The sequence below is a fragment of the Micromys minutus genome, assembly GCF_963924665.1.
Source record: "Micromys minutus genome assembly, chromosome: 11".
Taxonomy (NCBI): domain Eukaryota; kingdom Metazoa; phylum Chordata; class Mammalia; order Rodentia; family Muridae; genus Micromys; species Micromys minutus.
Genome location: NC_137980.1, coordinates 24,382,402 through 24,402,564, shown reverse-complemented (window position 1 = coordinate 24,402,564; position 20,163 = coordinate 24,382,402). Strand labels below are relative to the sequence as shown.

Genomic DNA, 20,163 nt, shown 5'->3' with positions numbered 1-20,163 from the left:
AGACTCCTCAAAACAGTAGCAACATAAAGCCAGGCTTGGTGGTATACTACTTTAGTGAGCTCCAGGCCAGCCCAGAAACATAGTGAGACCCCGTTGAGAAAACAAAGAAACAAAAGCTACTTTTTCTTCTTGAATAAAAACTGTTTGGGTTCTTATAAACAGCTATTTTAAGGTTCTCAGTTTTGTTTTGTTTTGTTTTTCCAGGACATGTCCTGGTAGACAACTTTAAAATACCAGGATCTGAAGTGGTTGAGAATGTCTCTGCCAAGTCGACAAACAGCCATTGTTAACCCCCCTCCACCAGAGTACATAAACGTTAGGAAAAATGGGCGGTTGACAAATCAGCTGCAGTTCCTACAGAGAGTTGTCCTGAAGGCTCTGTGGAAGCACAGTTTCTCCTGGCCTTTCCAACAGCCCGTGGATGCTGTGAAACTAAAGCTGCCCGTAAGCACTTTATGACACATTAATTTTAAAATAACTTTATTTTTTAATTCATGTATGTATGTGTATGTAGACATGTGTGTGCGTGCATGTGTGTGTGCGCGCGCGCACGCAAGCATGCGCACATTTTAAGATACCTGTGTATGTCAGAGGACAGCTTGTTTGGGGGGGCATCAATTCTTTCCCTCTACCCTGGGTTCCAGGGACTGAGTTCAGGTTGTAACACCCATGGGTTAGTACTTTCCCCACTAAGCCATCACTGGCCCAGATCTCAGGTGCTTGAATCTAGGCAAAAGGGAAACCTTCTAAGGAGCCCTTAAACCACATGGTAGTGGACCAAAAGGAGCAAACTCAGTATCCGGATTCAACCTATGGAGACTTAGTATATTTTTACATAAAGCACCTCAATTAGGAATGGGCATCTGATGAAACTGTCACCAAGATGCAGGAGCCAAATTCAGCTCCAGCACCTGCAGGTGTCAGAGCCCCCAGCCTGCACGGTCTCGTGTGGAAAGTGGGAGATGGGGGTCATGGAAGATGCTACGTTCAAGCCTTTCTCAGATAATACTGGGAAGTGCAGGCTGATAAATCCCTTCAGAGAGAAGCTTTGGAGAAAGCAATTTTAAATTGTAAAAATCATATTGAAAAGCACAAGCATTTACCACATGCTATGGTGTATGTGTGCAGGTCAGAGGTCAGCGGTCAACTTTCAGGACTTAGCTCTGGTCTTCCACCTTACTGTCTGTGGCTGAACCCTCTGGGCTAGCTGGCATTCTCTGCCTCCCACTTCTCCATGGAGTCCTGGGATTGCAGATGTGTACCTCCACATCTGGTCTTTTGTGTGGCTCCAGGGGTACAGCTCAGGCCCCTGTCCACAGTGTGACATCATTTACTTCTTCAGCTGAGCCGGCTCCCTGGTCCACAATCTGTGACATCATTGATTATCTGCTTGGGTGTTTTACATGTCAATTTTAAAGAGAAACTCCTACACGTGTCTATAAGAAAAGATTAGTTGGGGCTGGAGAGACGGCTCAGTTTTAAGAGCAATGATGCTCTCCCAGAGGACCTGGAGCGGTTCCCATCACCCACATGGTAGCATACCCTGTCTGCAACTCAGTTCCAGAAATCCAATGAGACCTGAAGGAGATTCAGGAGGAATGTCAGGGGTCCAGTACCCTGTCTGTGCCCGTAGGCACCAAGCACACATACACTTCACAAGATTTACATGCAGGCAAAGCAGTCATACATATAAGATGTTTAACTTACTAATATTGTAAAATATACATAATTACATACTTGATTGATTATTCAGGACCCCGGAAGACTTCCCTAAGAGATCTCTCCTTCACTCACTCCCCAAAATGAAACTTAGAGTTCTGTATGTTGATATTCTCGTTGGACAGTTCAAGATGAATCATGTGCGGTTTCTTGTTATAACATGCCATGGCAGCCTTCTGATGAAGAGCAATGGCCCAGTTTACCTCCTCTATGCAGGCATTTTGTGTCACACATCACATTCGACTTGAAGTTTTTAATCATATAGTAACAGAATAATTTATGACACAGTCAATGAATCAGGGAACTGGGATATTCCCCTGAGTCTGCCAGGTTCTATAAATACTGCCCCCTCCTTAGTACCTTCCTTTTATATTTTTTCAAAAACATATAATTTAAAATCTTGGTTTTTGCCAATATTCTTAGTCTTTTTCATTATTTATTTGCATGTGTGCAGAGATGCACCAAGACAGGAACATGGAAATTGGAGGACAGCTTTGGGAATCCGTTCTCTCTTTCTACCATGCAGGTCCTGCAGTGCCAGGTCAGGTGGTTAGGCTTAGTGGTGAGCACCTTTATGGTCTGAGCAACCTGTCAGCACCTCCTGCCTTGCAGTCTTTAGAAGCTTTCCCTTTTCTCTGAAGAGTAAGGTTGTTGACAACCAGCCTGGGCTTTAGCCTGGCTTTTGTTACTAAAGGCTCTGGCTTCCAGGCTATTGGCAAAGGTGAGAGTTTGAACTCCCTAGATAGAAGTGTACAGTTTTTATAAATGGTTTAAATCAATAGTTGTAGAGAATTTCATTTTTACATGTAACGGTACTATACTGAATAAAAGACCTCAAAGCATACTAAACAAGCATGCATACTACTGAACTATATCTCCAGTCTGCCTTTAAAAATATTAATTTATAGTGGTGCTGAGGATGGAGCCCAAGATCTTGTGTATGTTATATGAGCTCTCTATCTCTGAACTACACCCTCAGCCTCATTCTAATAATAAACTCATTCAAACCTACAGGACTATTATACCATCATAAAAACCCCAATGGATTTAAATACAATTAAGAGGCGGTTGGAAAATAAGTATTACGAGAAGGCTTCCGAATGCATAGAAGACTTCAACACAATGTTTTCAAACTGCTACTTATACAACAAGGTATGGAGCTGTATCACACTGCCTCTTCTGCACTGTTGTGTGTAACAAGTATGACTTCAGAGTCCAGGTTCTGATTACAAGTGCTTCAGTGTTGGTTTTGAGGGAAGTGGGGAGTGGCAGTTTGAAACATGGTTTCCATATGCTGACCTCAAACTTGAGATCCTCCTGCCCCAGCCTCTAGAGTGCTTGACTTATAGGCATGCCCATCATATTTGACTTACATATTTATATTGCATATGCTGGTTTTGTAATGTTTTATTATTTTTCTCTTAGCGTGTGAACATGTATAGAGGTCAGAGAGCAGTTTTTAGGAGTTGGTTTTCTCCTGTAGTGGGTTATGGGGTGCGACTTAGGCTATTAGGCCCATATGGCAAGTGTTTTTACCAATTCTGAGCCATCTCACTAACCCTAATCTGCATATTTTAAGAAAAGTGTTCTTACTGGATTTCATAATTTTCATAATTAATCTATTTGCTCAACTTGTTTTTCAGCCTGTTGGCTGTATTTTGCCTAAATAGCTGAAATGGGCCAAAGAAAAAAATGAAATACCAAAGCCAGACTGTAACCCAGGAGGCTGAGGCAGAAGGATTTTGTGAGTTTAAGGACAGTTTGGGTACAGTGTGAGATACTGTTTCAAGAAGAAAAAGAAGAAGCACTGGTTGGCTGGCTCTCTGTGGCCACTGTTCAGGGTTTCCTCTGTCCTCTTGATGTCTTCTTAGTCATGGCTGAGCACTGATGACAATTAATCTTGGTTAATTTTTCTAGCTATAGCCTAAGTCAGAAACTTAATGACACATCTTGTGGTGCTGAGGATGGAATTTATTGGACATTCATCTTCGTATCTATGGTAGAAATGCTTCAATGTCAGACTGCAGCATTCACCTTACTTAGAAGTGCTTTGTTTTTCCTTGGCAGTACAGTAAAGCTAGGGCTCACTATAGGGAGTACAGGCTGTGTAGAGCCATTGACTCCCTCAGAAGAGTGTTGCTCAGCAGTGCTAGCCTATTCAAGAGTAGAAATTTTAACTGCAGGCTCCTTTTTGTATTGCTGGGTTGGTTAGATCACTTTTCTTTGGTGTTCAGAAATATTTTTGAAAGGTGGGGTATTGGATGCTAGAACCTAAGTTCTTTCCTGCTATACTACCTTCTAAATAGAAGAGTGCTATGGTATATTCTACAAAGAAATGGGGTGCAGCAACCGCTCTATGTATTCTTAGCATATTTTTTACATGTTTTCTAGCCTGGAGATGACATTGTTGTTATGGCCCAAGCTCTAGAGAAGCTATTTATGCAGAAAGTATCTCAGATGCCACAAGAAGAGCAAGTTGTGGGTGGTAAGGAGAGAATAAAGAAAGGTAAGGACAGAGTGTATTGTTGTCTGTGCACCTGTGTGTGCATGCATGTGTTAGAACAAAACATAAATAAAATTTAAAAAATAGAATTCTTCAAAAGACATGTAATTTCCTTTTGCTGTCTAATTGCTCTGGCCAGGACTTCCAGTACTATGTTGAATAGGTAGGGGGAGAGTGGGCAGCCTTGTCTAGTCCCTGATTTTAGTGAGATTGCTTCAAGTTTCAAACTGTTTAGTTTGATGTTGGCTATTGGTTTGCTGTATAAAATGCTTTTATTATGTTTAGGTATGGGCCTTGGATTCCTGCTCTTTCCAAGACTTTTAACATGAAGGGGTGTTGAATTTTCTCAAATGCTTTCTCAGCATCTAGTGAGATGACCGTGTGATTTTTTTTGTTTGAGTTTGTTTATATGGTGGATTATGTTGATGTATTTCCATATATTAAACTATCCCTGCATCTCAGGGATGAAGCCTACTTGATCATGGTGAATGATTGTTTTGTTGTGTTCTTGGATTCGGTTTGCAAGAATTTTGTTGAGTATTTTTGCATCAGTGTTTATAAGGGAGGTTGGTCTGAAGTTCTTTCCTTGTAGGGTCTTTGTGTGGTTTAGGAATAAGGGTTAGTGTGACTTCAAAGAATGAGCTGGGTAGTATTCTGTCTGACTTTATTCTGTGGAATAGTTTGGAGAGTACTGGTACTAGGTCATCAATAAATGTCTGATAGAATTCTGCACTGACCTATCTGGCCCTGGGCTTTTTTTGGTTGGGAGGCTTTTGATGACTGCTTCAATTTCTTTAGGTGCTATGGGATTATTTAGATGGTTTATCTGGTCCTGGTTTAATTTTGGTTTCTGGTATCTGTTTAGGAATATAATTATCCATTTCCTCCAGATTTTCCAGTTTTTTTGAGTATAGGCTTTTATAGTGGGATCTAATGGTTTCTTTAATTTCCTCAGTTTCAGTTGTTATGTCTTCACTTTCATTCCTGATTTTGTTAATTTGGATACACTCTCTTTGCCCTCTAGTTAGTCTGGCTAAGGGTTTATCAATCTGGTTAATTTTCTCAAAGAACCAGCTCTTGGTTTTGTTGATTCTTTGAATGGTTCTTTTTGTTTCTACTTGGTTTTGTTTATTCTTTGAATGGTTCTTTTTGTTTCTACTTGGTTGATTTCTGTGCTGAGTTTGATTATGTCCTGCCTTCTACTCCTCTTGGGTATATCTGCTTCTTTTGTTCTAGATCTTTCAACTTTGCTGTCTAGTTGCTAGTGTATTCTCTCTCCAGTTTTTTTTTGGAAGCACTCAGAGCTATGAGTTTTCCTCTTAGTACTGCTTTCATTGCATCCCACAGGTTTGGGTATGTTGTGCTTTCATTTTCATTAAATTCTAGAAAATCCTTAATTTCTTTCTTTATTTCTTCTTTGACCATGCTATTGTTGAGTAGAGCATTGTTCAGCTTCCATGTGTATGTAGGCCTTTTGTTGTCTTTTTTGTTATTAAAGACCAGCCTTAGTCCACGGTGATCTGATAGGATGCATGGGAGTATTTCAATCTTCTTATATCTATTGAGGCATATTTTGTGACAGACTATATGGTCAATTTTGGAAAAGGTGCTGTGAGGTGCTGAGAAGAAGGTTTATTATTTTGTTTTAGGATGGAATGTTCTGTAGATGTCTGTTAATTCCAATTGGTTCATAACCTCTGCTAGTTTCACTGCATCCCTGTTTAGTTTTTGTTTCCATGATCTGTCCATTGATGAGAGTGGTGTGTTGAAGTCTCCCACTATTATTGTGTGTGGTGCAATGTATGTAGGGTTTCTTTTATAAATATGGGTGCTCTTGTATTTGGAGCATATATGTTAAGGATTGAAAATTCATCCTGATAAATTTTCCCTGTAATGAGTACAAAGTGTCCTTCCTTATCTTTTTTGATAACTTTTGGTTGAAAATCTACATTATTTGATATTAGAATGGCTACTCCAGCTTGTTTCTTGGGGTTGTTTGCTTGGAAGGTTTTTTCCTAGCCTTTTACTCTGAGATAGTGTCTGTCTTTGTCTCTGAGATGAATTTCCTGTATGCAGCAAAACGCTGGATTCTGTTTATGTCTCCAGTCTGATAGTCTATGTCTCTTTATTGGAGAATTGAGTCCATTTATGTTAACAGATATTAAGGAATAGTGAATGCTGTTTCCTGCTATTTTGTCTGTGTGTCTTTCTTCTTTTTGTTTTCTTGCTTAGTTATTTTCTTGCTTTTTCTAGGATGTAGTTTCCCTCCTTGTATTGGTTTTTTCATCAATTATTCTTTGTAGGGTTGGATTTGTGTTCAGATATTGTATAAATTTAGTTTTGTCCTGGAATATCTTGGTCTCTCCATCTATGGTGATTGAGAGTTTTGCTAGATATAGTAACCTGGGCTGACATTTGTGTTCTCTTAGTGTCTGTATGATGTCTGTCTAGGACCTTCTAGCTTTCATAGTCTCTGTTGAGAAGTCGGGTATAATTCTGATTGGTCTGCCTTTATATGTTACATGTCCTTTTTCCCTTACTGCTTTTAGTATTCTTTCTTTGTTTTGATTATTATGTGTCAGGAAGAGTTTCTTTTCTGGTCCAATCTGTTTGGGGTTCTGTAGGCTTTTTTTTGTGCTCATGGTCATCTTCTTCTTAAGGGTAGGAAAGTTTTCTTCCATGATTTTGTTGAAGATATTTACTGTGCCTCTTAGTTGATATTCTTCGCCCTCTTCTATTCCTATTATCCTTAGGTTTGGTCTTCTCATTGTGTCCTGGATCTCCTGTACGTTTTGTGTTAGGAACTTTTTTGGTTTTTGCATCTTTTCTGACAATTCCTTCATCTGTTTGGTTGTGTTTTCCTATAGTTCTTTGAGTGATTTTTGTGTTTCCTCTTTAAAAGCTTCTATGTGTTTATGTGTGTCCTCCTGTGATTGTTTAAGGGAGTTATTCACGCACTTCTTGAAGAACTCCATCATCATCTTGAAGTATGATTTTAAGTCTGAGTCTTCTTTTTCTGGAGTGTTTGGCAATCCACTACTTGCTGTGGTGGGAGAGCTGGGTTCTGATGTTGCCAGGTTGTCTTGGTTTCTGTTGCTTAAGTTCTTTCATTTCCCCTTGCCATCTTGTTATCTGTGATTATACATGGTCTTGTTGTCAGTGACTGGCACCTGTCTCTCCTGTGGATCTGAGGGCCGATGGGCTCAGGAAGAAAATTGCTTCTGAGTGTTCGGCTTTTAGTGGGCAAGCAGTGAGTTCTGGTAGCAGTGACTCAGCTCTGTTTTTGTGGGCTCAGGTGTAGAAGTTCTTGTGAGGCTGTTCTGGGAGCTCAGCCCTCTGCCACAGGTCTTGAGTACTACTGGCAGGGATCTGGCACTTTCTCTAGGCCAAAACAGACCCTTTTCCAGATAGCACAGTACTTTCTGCTCTCTGAGAACTCCCAGTGTGCTCTCCCTGGGCCTATGTGCCAGGCTCCCCTCTGGTCCAGGTGTATGAGGGCCTGTAGAGCTGAATTTCAAGCACTGCCTTTCCAGGGCAGACCCCGGTTTCCACTAGCAAAGGCCTGTGCCTTACTATGGGCCTGTGCGTTTAGTCTGAGATCACGGGCTTTCCAGGTGAATCCCAAGTCCCTCTGCCAGAGGCCCAGCCCTTACTGTGGGCCACAGGGGCACATTTTCCATGAGCTCTGCCTAGCCCTCTGTACTTTGGTTACTCACAGCTCAATCTCACCAGGCGGTGTCCCCAGATCTCTGATGTTGTAGGTGGCAAAGGGCCTATGGAAAGTGCGCATAGGCTTTCTGGGCAGATCCCGACTCCCTCTGCCAGAGCTGCACTCCCTTTCTTAATTTATATTTTGAGATAGGGTTTCTCTAAGTTGTTCAGGCTGGCCTTCAACATGTGGTCCTTCTGCCTCTTGATTGGCCAGGATTACCAGCCTGCAACACCATCTCTGGCTATACTAAAATTTTTTAGATATGATCATATTATTTATACAAAAACACTTAAAGTTAATCTTAATATTAAAATAGGTTACTATAGAGCATCATCAAGTGTTGATTGATTTTTGTATCATTAAAAATATTTATCTTTTGTGTTTTACAAATGTTATATAATGTATATATGCTATATAAGTTATATGGCTAGAATACAGGAGATTATAGTGGGTCTTGCTAGGCGTTATTTTTATTAATGGTACTATGTACCTTTTATTGTTGACATATTTTAAGATGGATTATGCCTACTTGTAAGGGTTTTCTTGATCAGTCATGCATGATACTCACTATAATCTCCTGTATTCCATTTATTTAACTATAAATTGTATAATATTTGAACTGAAAAGACACTTTTCAAGAAAGGAAATATGAGGTACCACATGTGTGCATGTCCATGGAGACCAGAAGAGGTGTCAGGTCCCCTGGGCATGGAGTTGCAGATGGTTGCGAGCCACACCTGGGCACACAGGGGATCATATAGTGGTTTCAGTCATTAACCATAGCTCCAACTCCTACATATTTAATTTTTTTCCACTCTCCATTCATCCCTCCCTCTTTTCCTTTTTTTCTGTTTTTGAAGCAGAATGTCATATAGCCCAGGCTAGCTTCAAGCTGACACTCCCTGTTGGGGAGAATGGCCATGAGCATCCAGTTTTCTGGCCTCCACTTCCAGTGTGGGTATAAAAAACATCATGGCAGCTCTTACATGTCACCGTCTTTTCCTTCCTCTTTCCTTTCTTAAGATTTATTTATGTATTGTGGTGGCATATGCAGGTACCTTCAGAGGCCAGAAGAGCTAAAGTTGCAAGCAGTTGTAAGTTGCCAGATGTAGGTGCTGGGAACTCAAGCTTTAGTCCTCTACAAGAACAGGAAATACTCCTAACAACTAAGCTACTTCCCCAGCCCCTTGAATGTTTTTTTAAAGAAGCATTTAATTTTTTTTCTTTTTCCAAGAGTCAGGATTGAAGCCAAGGTCTTGTGTACGCTAAGTCTTGTGTATCACCAAGCTATATCCCAAATCCTTTTGGTTTTTCATCTTGAGACAGGATCTCATTAAGTTGCCCAGGCTAGCCTCAAATTCACACACCTGTGTCAGCCTCCTTTTTAGGTGGGATTACTGGCATATTACAAGTTCACTCAGTAAGATTTTGTTCTTTTCCTGGTTATGGCATGTTAATTGTGCAGTGTCTGATGTCTCTGCTTATAGCCCCTTCCTCCTTACTCCATCTCCCCACATCCCTAATGGTTGTCCTCTCACTCCATGGCCTGCCCCCAACCCTCAGCAACATGGTAGTTCTATTTTTAGCTTTTTGAGGAAGTGTTGAGTGGATTTTGAGGTAGACATGCTAATTAATATTCCAGTAGCAGGCACAGGGGCTCCTCTCTTCCTCATGGTCATTTCTGCTCATGCTCTTGGTGACAGCCATTCTGGCTATGGCTGTCCTTGAGCTCCTGATACTCCTGCCTCAGCCTTGCCCAGAGTTGATGGCAGGCATGCATCATCGTTCCCAGCTCTTTCTTTTAAACATGTAATTGTGATTGTCATTTTTCTTTCTAACCTTTATGTATATATGTTTAGGTCTGTATTTCAGTGTACACACATGCATTCAGTGCCGGTGGAGGCCAGAAGCATGCATTAGATCTCCTAGAGCTAGACATGCAGACACATGTGAGTTGTCCAGTAGGGGTGCTGGAACTCAGTCTCAGTCCTCTGCAAGAGCAGCAGGTGTTCTTAACCCCAAGGCCCAACTCTAGCCCCTGATTTGCATTTTCTTGATGGCTAGATATTGAACAACTTTTCTTGTATTTGCTAGCCTCATATTTCCATTCTTGACAAGTGGCTTTCAGTCCATCTCTCTATTTATAGCTGAATTATTCGTGTTAGTTCTTAAAATATTTTTAAAATATTTATTAAAAGCTATCTGTGTGAGTGTGTGCACTTATGTGTATGCTTCTGTGTGCCGTGTGTTTTGGTATCTCTCTTTAGAATTAGATGACTGTACCTATGTAGTTTATTTCTGGATCCTTTATCTTATTTTTTGTTGTTCTTTAGGTTTTATTGTTACTTGCTTGGCCTTCAACACACCTGGCTTAAATTTAACTTTCCCCAAATTCTACTTTAGAGATTTTGATATTGGGGTTTTTTCAACTTTTAGCCTTTTTTTTTTTTCTTTTTAATCTTTTGGGGATTCAGTGTCTTGGACATATTCTTTTGGGAATTATGACCATGTTGTCAGCAACAGTGTGCTGGGCTTACTTTGCCAACGGAATTAAATTAGAATAGGAAATGAAAAAATGGTGTTTTATACTTATCAGGAATTTGACTCTGGTTCATATTTCACTAGATATCCAACAAAAGATAGCAGTTTCTTCTGCTAAGGAACAAACTTCCTCCAAAGCATCAGAGAATGTGTTTAAGCAGCAAGAGATTCCTTCTGGGTTTCCTGACATCTCTCTCTCTCCCTTAAACATGGCACAAGAAGCTCCCCCGGCCTGTGACTCACAAACTCTGGTCCAAGTAAGTTTGTATGTGTGTGTGTTGTATGTTGTATATGCACAGGTGTGAAGTGTGTGAGCCTATTGATGCCCAGGCAGACCCTTTTTCCTAGAGACAGTCTTCCATGGAGTCTGGAGCTCGGCTGGCAGCCAGCAGTCCCAGCAATCCTCCAGCTCCTTCCCTCAGTGCTGCAACAGTGTGTGTTGCCGTGCCTGGTTTTGACATGAGTGCTGGGCGTAGTCGGGTCTTTCTGTATGCAGAGCAAGCATTGTGAGCTCCTCAGCTTCACTTTGTTTTACTTCTAAAATGTTTATACTTTCAAAAAGTTAATATGAGAATTGGTTATCATCATGGAGTCATTTGAAATATTTTGTGTTTTTACTTTTGTGCATGTGTGTGTTTACGAATGTGTGTCTGTATGTAAGTCACATGTGTATGGGTCACTTGGAGGACAGAAGAGGGTACAAAATCCCTGAAGTGGAAATTACAGGGGGTTGTGAGCCTGTTCTGGGTCACCATGTCTGCCCATCTACTTGCTTGTCCTGGATAGCAACCTAGGATATTAACCAAATAATAGAGATTTCTTAAGTAGAACTTGGACCATTTTACTATCTCGATGGTATTGCTATCAAAAGCTGTTCACATGGCAGAAGGATCACCACTTGGAGAACTGTCTGGAATACATTTGAGAGAGCAGCCTGGGCCACAGAGTAAAACAAAGCAAAACAAGTTGTCCATAGTTACATTGGAGAGGTTTTTTTTTTTTTTAATGTAGCAATTATAATAGTTTCTTTGTTTTGTAACATCATGGTCCATGCCACCACTTCTGAAATCTATCTTTTACACTTTAAGAGTGTCCATCAGCTAATTTCATGTTCTCAGAAATGTAGTTGGTATAAACATCACTTTGATTTTCCACCTTTCATTGTCTTTAAGATTTGTACAAGATTTTGGGGCCTGTGGGAAGAGAACATCAAAGCTATTTGTTCTGTCTGTAAAAGAGGAATTAACATTTACTAGTATTTACTACATGAGTGTGAAATCCTCTCATTTAACTTGGTGTTGGTAATTGTTTCTTTTGTTTTATTAATGTATGGTGCCTCCTTGAGTGTGCTTCTTGTTGAACTGTTGTTTAGATTACAAAGGGTGTGAAGAGGAGAGCAGATACAACAACTCCTACCACTTCCATAGCTAAAGCAAGTAATGAATCTTCCACGCTCAGAGAAATGAAGCCAGTGAATCTGCCAGTAAAGGAGAACACAGTAAAGAATGTTTTGCCAGACTCTCAGCAACAACACAGAGTTTTAAAAACAGTCAAAGTAACGGAGCAATTAAAGCACTGCAGCGAGATTCTTAGAGAGATGCTTGCCAAGAAACACTTGCCATACGCCTGGCCTTTCTATAACCCTGTGGATGCTGATGCGTTGGGACTCCACAACTACTATGACATTGTCAAAAATCCCATGGATCTCGGAACGATCAAGGTAAATACTGCCTGAGTGGGAAGAGCTTTCTTTTCTTATCTTGATTGTCAAGTATTCCACCATTGCAAAGAAGTGGATCTAATGTCCAGGAAATTGTGAAGAGAATTACATCTCCAGAATACTAACACCTGAAGAGGACCGCTGGGACATCTTAACACATCTTCTTGTTTTTCCTGTAAACATATCCTGGCAGGCTAGTGGAGATTGAAGTAGGGTCCTCAGTCTTACACAGCATCTCCTCGGCCCGGGCTCTCTTTTACAGCACAGTTTTGTTTCATTATTTTTAGCAATATAGTAAAGTTTGTTAACATGTTACTAAACTTTGTGTTTGCCCTCATTTCTTGTATTGTGCTGTCTCCCTCCAGGTTTGTTCTGTTAGTTAAAATTCAAAAATTCAGTGGTTACTTTTTATGGATTTATAGATAGTAAACTCAGCTTATATATAGAAGTATCTTGAATGATTCTTTAAACATAGAATTCAAAACATCAGTCATTTTCTCTCAATACTTGGATGACATTCCAGCATCTCTTTGCTGTCAAGCAACGTGTCATTCATTTGTATATAACTTGTCTTCCTCTCTCTAGCTTGGTATTTATGTCCATCTTATACTGGACTCAGTCTGAGCGTCCATGTCATCGGTTTTTCATTGTTATATATTATAATAGTACTGTTTTATTTTCCAATGCATGCAAACTGAGACCCAAAGGTTAAAGAGTACCATTTGGCCAGGCAGCGGTGGTGCATGCCTTTAATCCTGACACATGAAAGGCAGAGGCAGGCAGATCTCTGAGTTTGCAGCCAGCCTTGTCTACAGAGCAACTTCTAGGATAGCCAGAACTACACAGAGAACCCCTGTCTCAAAGGCCCCCCTCCCCAGAGAGAGAGAGACAGAGACAGACAGACAGAGACAGAGAGACAGAATATCATCTTAAATAGCTATATGTTAAGAGAGGTAAATAAGAGTTTGTATTTATAGTGTATTTCAAAGAGAGAAAGTAACTTGTAGAATAGCCATAAAGTAAAGAAAACAATTCATAACAGTATCTTAGCATATAATTAAAACATAAGAAGGATGTGATGGAAAGGAGAGCAGGTCTTAAGAAAGCTGCTGCAGAGAAGCAAGATCTCTGTTAAACATGAGAGTCTCAGCCTTAACTCAGGATTTGTGGTATTTTCTCTGGGAACTGGGTACACACCAGTTAAGAAGCTGTTAAAGAGTTCCTGGAACAGGAAGATGTCCACTTTAATTCAGGTCTGAAATCATTCTCAGTTGTCACTGATGTGACTGTTAGAAATTACACTCTTGAGACAGAGTGATGCCTCAGTGCTTAAAAGCACTGTCTGCTCTTGTAGGGGACCTGGGTTCAATTCCCAGCACCCACACAGTGGCTGGCAGCTGTCTTTCCTGAAAAGTTTCAAAATACTCATTCCCTCTGTCTGGCCTCTTTGGATATCAGGAGGCATATATCCACAGGGTGGATATCTATGAGTTCAAGACCATCCTGGTCTACATAGTAAATTCCAGAGAAACCCTGTCTCAAATAAAAACAAAACAAAATGATGGCTATGTTCTGCATCATCTCAAGTTTTGCATTTTCTGCCCCTGCCTGGCTCAGGATTCACCCTCATGATCCACTGGCCCAGGGTCCATGCCTGGTGGATGCTGGGGTTATAGGCTTGCACAATTACACCTGACCTTGCATTTCTTTAATTTAAAACGAGCCTCATGTAATTCACCTGTTTGTTGGTCTGTGGATTGTAACTCACCCCCTTTACTTGTAGCTTTTAAAATCTTTTCAGTGTTCTCTTGCTGTAGAATTTCCATGTCAGTCTGGAAGCACTTCTCTGTCTGTTTTACCCATAATGCTCCTTTCACTCTCTTTACCTGTAAATGCTCATTGGTTTCTTTTGTACGTGTAAGATTTGATAAATATAGAACAATGTTTAATATTTGTTTAAAAATGTATGTAGTGATGTTCCTCACTCCCTCCCGTTTATTTTCTTTCTGGTTGCACACAAAGAAGTGGGTTCCTGTGACTCTCTTTCCTTTGTTTCCCTTTATTTGTTTGTTGAGCCAGGGTCTCATGTAGCCCAGGCTGACCTCAGACTTACTCTGTAAGTGAGGAGGGCCTTGACTCCTGATCTTCCTGCTGGGACCTCCACAAAGCTGGGTTACAGACATGCACATGTGTTGGCCATGGCCTCTCCATACATGTACATCACTGCACTTTGTTCTTGTCTGCCACCCCCATGACTCCTTCTGTTTTGTTCATGCCCTTTATTCCCATAAATAGGACCCTTTTTCCTTTCATAACATATATTCTGTTGTTCTCTTTGCCTTCTCTCTTTACTGCTCTGTCTACTTTCATACTGTACATATATCTTTACATATATGTACATACTACATATATATACATATATGTGTGCAAAAATTTAAATCTAGATTCCTCACATAAAAGAAAACATATTTGTTTTTCCAAGTCTGTCTTATTTCTCTTAACATAATCTCAGTTCTGTTTTCCTTCAAAACTTAGTTTCATTCCTCCCTAGAGCTGAATAAAATGTCATTGTGCGTGTGGCACATCTTCATTAGTCATCTGATGGTGAGCATCTTAGCTGGCTTCACATCTTGTCTGCCATGCACTGAAACAGCAGTAATCATGAACATGCGACTGTCTGATATGCTGATTGAGAGCCCTTTGTGGACTTAGGTGCTGGACCCCATGTGGTAGTTCTGACATCTTTAAAGGACACCCACACTGATTTCCAGAGAGCCTTTACCGATTTGCATTCTCACCAGCAATGTATGAGTACCACTGTCCTATATCTTTCCCAGTATATGCTGGTTCCCCTCTCTTGATATTAGCTATTCTGACTGCGGTAAAATAGAAAAATCTATGTAGTTTTTATTTTTGCATCTTAAGAAAGATAAGAATATTGAACACGTTTAACTATCTATTTTTCTCCCTTTAAGAACTGCTTATTAAATTCACTCGCCCATTTTAAATGGTGTGAGGTCTGTTCTGTATGTGTACATATATGTGACAGCTCTCTATGGTTTCTAACCCTGATCCTCTTCTTGAGGTCTAGTGTATGGTCAGCCTAGACTCCCTTTCGTTCCATAGGCCATTTCTTTATTCTGCTGATGGTTTCTTTTTTTGCTACATAAAGTTTTTAATACCAAACAATACAACTTATCAATGCTTGTTTTTTATTTACTGAGCTGTTGGAATACTTTTTTTCAGAATGCTTTTTATGGTTATGTTTTGAAGTGGGGCTTCCCTCCACACACACACACACACACACACACACACACACACAATTCCCCTTCATCATTGGTGTGCTAGAAAAGTTAGTTTTGTATGTTGCTTCTGTATCGTTTACTGTGTTTGTCAGCCCCGAAGGTTTTCTAGTAGATTTTTAGGGTCTTCTGTGTACAAAGGCAGGTTTTGTACAAGCAGGGGAACCCGACTGTCCCTTCCCTTGTGCTGTCTTCATTTCTTTCTGTGTTCTCACTACTCTAGCTGGATTGGATAGGAGTGAAGAGAGGGTTCCTTAGTCTCACTCCTGATTTTAATGGAAATTCATGTCCCCCATGTAGCACAGAGCTGGTTGTGCATTTGTTGTATATGCATCTTAAATGCTGGGGTGTCATCTCTTTATTCTTAGTCCATGGATTTTACCATGAAAATGTCGGGCTTTGTCCAAGGCCTTTCTCTATCTCTCAAAATGGTGTGGCCTCCTCATCCTCTCTACTTTTCCTCAGTTGCTAGCTATCCTCTCCAGGTCTGTGGTCCACTTCTTTCCCTCACTCTCCTGGTTTTAAATCTGTAAGGTCACTGATCACTTTTACTGGTACACCTTTGAAATCTTACAACGTTTAACTCCATTCCATGTCTTTGAATTCAATAGCTAAGGAAAGTTGTGCTCTTTTTGGAGGAGTCACCTTGCTTTCTTATGGTTTTGGGAGAGTGTGTGTTTCTGTGTGTTGTGATGTGTATATCTGTTTGTTTGATATAACCCTGGCTTAATTTGATTTTTATTTTTCTTAATGAATAGTTTACTCTTTAGACCTTAATTCCACTAAATGAACACAACTAAAACAGAACACAACTTTTAAACATGATATAAAGAAGTATAGTGAAAATTGATTAAAGCTCACTAATATACATTCATAGCCAGAAAACAGAAAATGGCATAGTGCCAAAGTTTAGAAGGATGATTAACTGTGAAGCCAGCTGATGAATAAAGCTATGGCAGGAAGTAGAGAAAGAGGGAAAATAGAAAGAAGCCAGGATAGAAAAAGAGAAACAGGAAAGGAAAAGAATGTTCTGAAGGACAAAATACATATTAGTGGGAAAATAAACATGAAAAAAATTATAACAAAGAAAATGTAATATAATGTTATATAATGTGAGGAGATCAGAAAATGAGAACATTTGAGTTGGGACTTTTTAAATACATAAATCAGGTAAGATCAGTCTCATTGGAAGCAGAATAGGAAAATGTCAAAAGGGAGACTAAAAGAAAACAAAATAGATTATTGAAAATAAATTTAAAAATGAAAGCTTTTCTTGACAATTGAAGAAATTATAGGCATAGAAAGGTGGCTGTTGGGTCACTCATATTCAGACCTTACAACCTGAGTTTGGCCCTGGAACCTGAGTGGGAGACAGAGAAAGCTCACTTCTGTGGCTGTCCTCTGACCTCCATAAGAGATTCACTGCACACATGCACATGCACAGGCTGGGGAGGGGCAGGGTAAGAAGACAAAGTCTGGACTTCTTTTTTGACTCTTCAAAACTGGAGATGGCCACCGACATGCACAGGTCAGTTGAATGGATGCTGGGCTGGCACCAGAGCCGCCTCCACTTTAGCTTTGCTCAGCTTGTATATAGGAGTCTATGGACTGGACATGTTCTCCTGTTCTCTGGAAGATCCCTAGTTCCTGGCCCCTGGAAGAGCTAATGTTCTGACCAGAGTTTCTTCCAAATACAACGGGAGAAGGCAAAGCAACCAAAGTGCTAAAATCTGCCAAGGCAGACCTGTCTTTAGTTTCAAAGTCCACGAGAATTAGTCACTGCAGGGGGATGTGGCTGCAGGCATCAGGTATGTCTGTTGCAGCTGCAGAAGTCTTGGACCAGATGCATGAACCTCCTGGCAGATAGGTGGATCTACCTATTGACCTCAGGCTTGGGGTGTCCGCTCCAGTTAGTTGGTTGATGAGGCCATCTCCAGGACCCTAGGGTGTTTTCTACCCTTATGGCCTAGGCAAGACTCCTGTCTCTTTGGTTTGTCAGGATCTTGATTGCCTATTTGCTTCCTCACATTGTGTCTGTGATAGACTTAATTCAGGCTCAAAAGGGACCCAGGCCACAGCTCTCTGAGCCAGGAGCTCACCTTCTGCTTAAAAGGTCACTGTTCCAGCAAGGGCCACAGCTGCATTTGAGGTTTGTGAGAAGTGTGGGTTTGTCCTGTGGGTAGAACCACCTGTATCTTTCTCACTGGAGCTGCTGGCTTGTCTTTTGGATGTAGATTCTACTTCTTCCTCAAGTAGGAAACCATAATGCTGGTCCTGTGTCTGGCTTCAGGCTCTTTTTGCTCTTTCCCATCTTGTTGCCTACCTGTTTCTCCATATTTCTAAGCTGCCCTTTAAGTCCATTTCTGAATCTTCAAAATTCTTCCTTTCTTTGGAATGAAGTCTTTTTAAGAATTTGTTTTAAATCTCCCAACATGCACAGAAGCAAATGTCTAGGCTAACATCTTACCCAGATGTTGAAATATTTTCTCTGTGCTATTCATTTCCCAGTACATGTAAATTGTTTCATGTGAATTGACTTTAGTTGTTTGTGAATCCTTCGAATTTTTCCTTAACTCAGGGGAAAATGGACAATCAAGAATACAAGGATGCATATGAATTTGCTGCAGATGTCAGATTGATGTTTATGAACTGCTACAAGTATAATCCTCCTGATCATGAAGTTGTCGCGATGGCTAGGATGCTTCAGGTGAGGTTTTACTCACTCCTGAGCGCTCATCTTTCCATAGTATATATGTATATATAATATTTCTGAACCATAACTCAAGAGACAACTGTTAACCTTTGTTCTTAATAGTGCTAAACAATGTATATACCTATTACTGAGGGGTTTACTTAAATAATATGTATACGTATTACTGAGGGGTTTACCTAAGTAATATGTATACGTATTACCGAGGGGTTTACCTAAGTAATGTATATACGTATTACCGAGGGGTTATCCTTTTGGCTGTAAACTTTAGCAGCACAGGTTTTAGAGGAAGCTGCCTACTGTGTGAGAGAAATGGATGAATTGTTAGTGAGAAGAGGGTAAGAGGTCCCTGGTGGGACTGACTGAACCCCGTCCTGCTTCAGGAGAGGGCCCAGTCTTGAGTCACTGAAAGTTAGAATTGTACATGACATGGCTGACCTTAACTACCCTGCCCTTGAACAGAGGTTGACCCTGCCAAAAGACATAGCAGAAGTGTGCTGAGGCCCACAATGTGTGCAGACAGAAATATCATGTTATACTTCTTCTGGTGTGTCTTAAAGAAGTCTGCCCAGACGTGTCCATGTGTACTTTTAAAGTTGTTCTTGTTGCATTAAATCAGAAACGGAGAAAATCAAACCAGGTGGTGCATGCCTACAACCCCAGCACTCTGGATGTGGGCAGGAGGATTTCAGGTTCCAGGGCAGCCTGGGCTACATGGTACACTCCAGGCCAGCCTGGACATGGTAAAACTCTGTCTCAAAATAAACCAAAAAATGTGAACAGGTTAATTTTCCATTATAGGATGTTTTTGAAATGCATTTTGCCAAGATTCCTGATGAACCTGTTGAGAGTATGCATGCGTGTCACCTTACAACAAACAGTGCAAAAGCCCTCCGTAGAGAGAGCAGCAGCGAGGCCTCCTCGGGGGACTGCTCTTCTGAAGACTCTGAGGATGAACGAGTACAGCATCTTGCCAAGCTTCAGGAGCAGGTGGCCGTATATGACGCAAGTGTTGATGGTCCCCAAGCTGCTAGTCTGATGAAATTCTTGCAGATTTACAGCTGTTATATTTACAGCACCTAATGTGTCTAGCCTTAGTCACATCACCTAATGTCTATAGCTTTAGTTACTTTTTGACATATTTGCCATGTTTAATATTTCCTACCTAAATATCTATATGCTTTGTAAGTCTAGAGCACTATAACCTCCTCTCCCTCCTCTTTTTCCTCTTTCTCCTCCTCTTCTCCCTCCTCCTTTTCCTCCTCCTCTTCCTCCTTCTCTTCCTTTTCTTCCTCCTTCTCTAACTCCTCCTCTCCCTCCTTCTTCTCTTTGAAACTGACTCATATACCTGCCTTGTCATGAATTTCTGCTCCTTCTGCCTCCACCTCTCGAGTGCTGGAATTGTTGGTGTGCACCATGATGCCTGGGAATTATTTACAATTCTATTTGCATTTCTAGTCTGAGTACTTGATTCTTATTGAAGTGATTTATGGTATAATGTGGAATATTTTAAAAACGAGGTCACTTGCTACTTTCTGTGATAAAAAAGTAACTTTTCTGAGGTCGTGTCTGAAGACTAGGGCTGGAGAGATGAACTATCTCTCCAGCAGTGATGAGCACTGGCTGTTCTTCCAGAGTCCTGAGTTCAGTTCCTAGTGTGTCAAGCTATTCACAACCACCTGTAACTCCAGCTCCACAGGCATCTGTGCATATGTGAACACACACACACACAGATACACACACACACACACACACACACATATATATATATATAATGCATCTTATATAATATATTATATATATCCTTTGAAAGAAACTTTAACACTGAGAAATGTTAAATATTCTTGGGCTGTATTGATATTATTTCTATACTATATTATACTACACAGTTTGCTTATTTTTTTTATTTGTATGTCCTTCAAAACACTGAACTTCCAAAATAAAGCAAAATCCTGA

General features: G+C 40.5%; 1 protein-coding gene across 1 annotated transcript in view; it reads left to right on the top strand.

Annotated features, from left to right (window-relative positions):
- Positions 1-255: 255 nt before the first annotated feature.
- Positions 256-20,163, top strand: part of BRDT (bromodomain testis associated) — a gene marked incomplete at both ends in the record, with an annotated part of 41,335 nt that continues 21,427 nt past the window's right edge. Inside the window, 7 exons of the mRNA XM_080925732.1 lie at positions 256-444; positions 2,734-2,871; positions 4,111-4,225; positions 10,560-10,732; positions 11,848-12,195; positions 18,076-18,204; positions 19,009-19,197. Of these exons, the coding sequence (XP_080781858.1) occupies positions 256-444; positions 2,734-2,871; positions 4,111-4,225; positions 10,560-10,732; positions 11,848-12,195; positions 18,076-18,204; positions 19,009-19,197 (1,281 nt within the window). The remainder of the gene's footprint in view (positions 445-2,733; positions 2,872-4,110; positions 4,226-10,559; positions 10,733-11,847; positions 12,196-18,075; positions 18,205-19,008; positions 19,198-20,163) is intronic.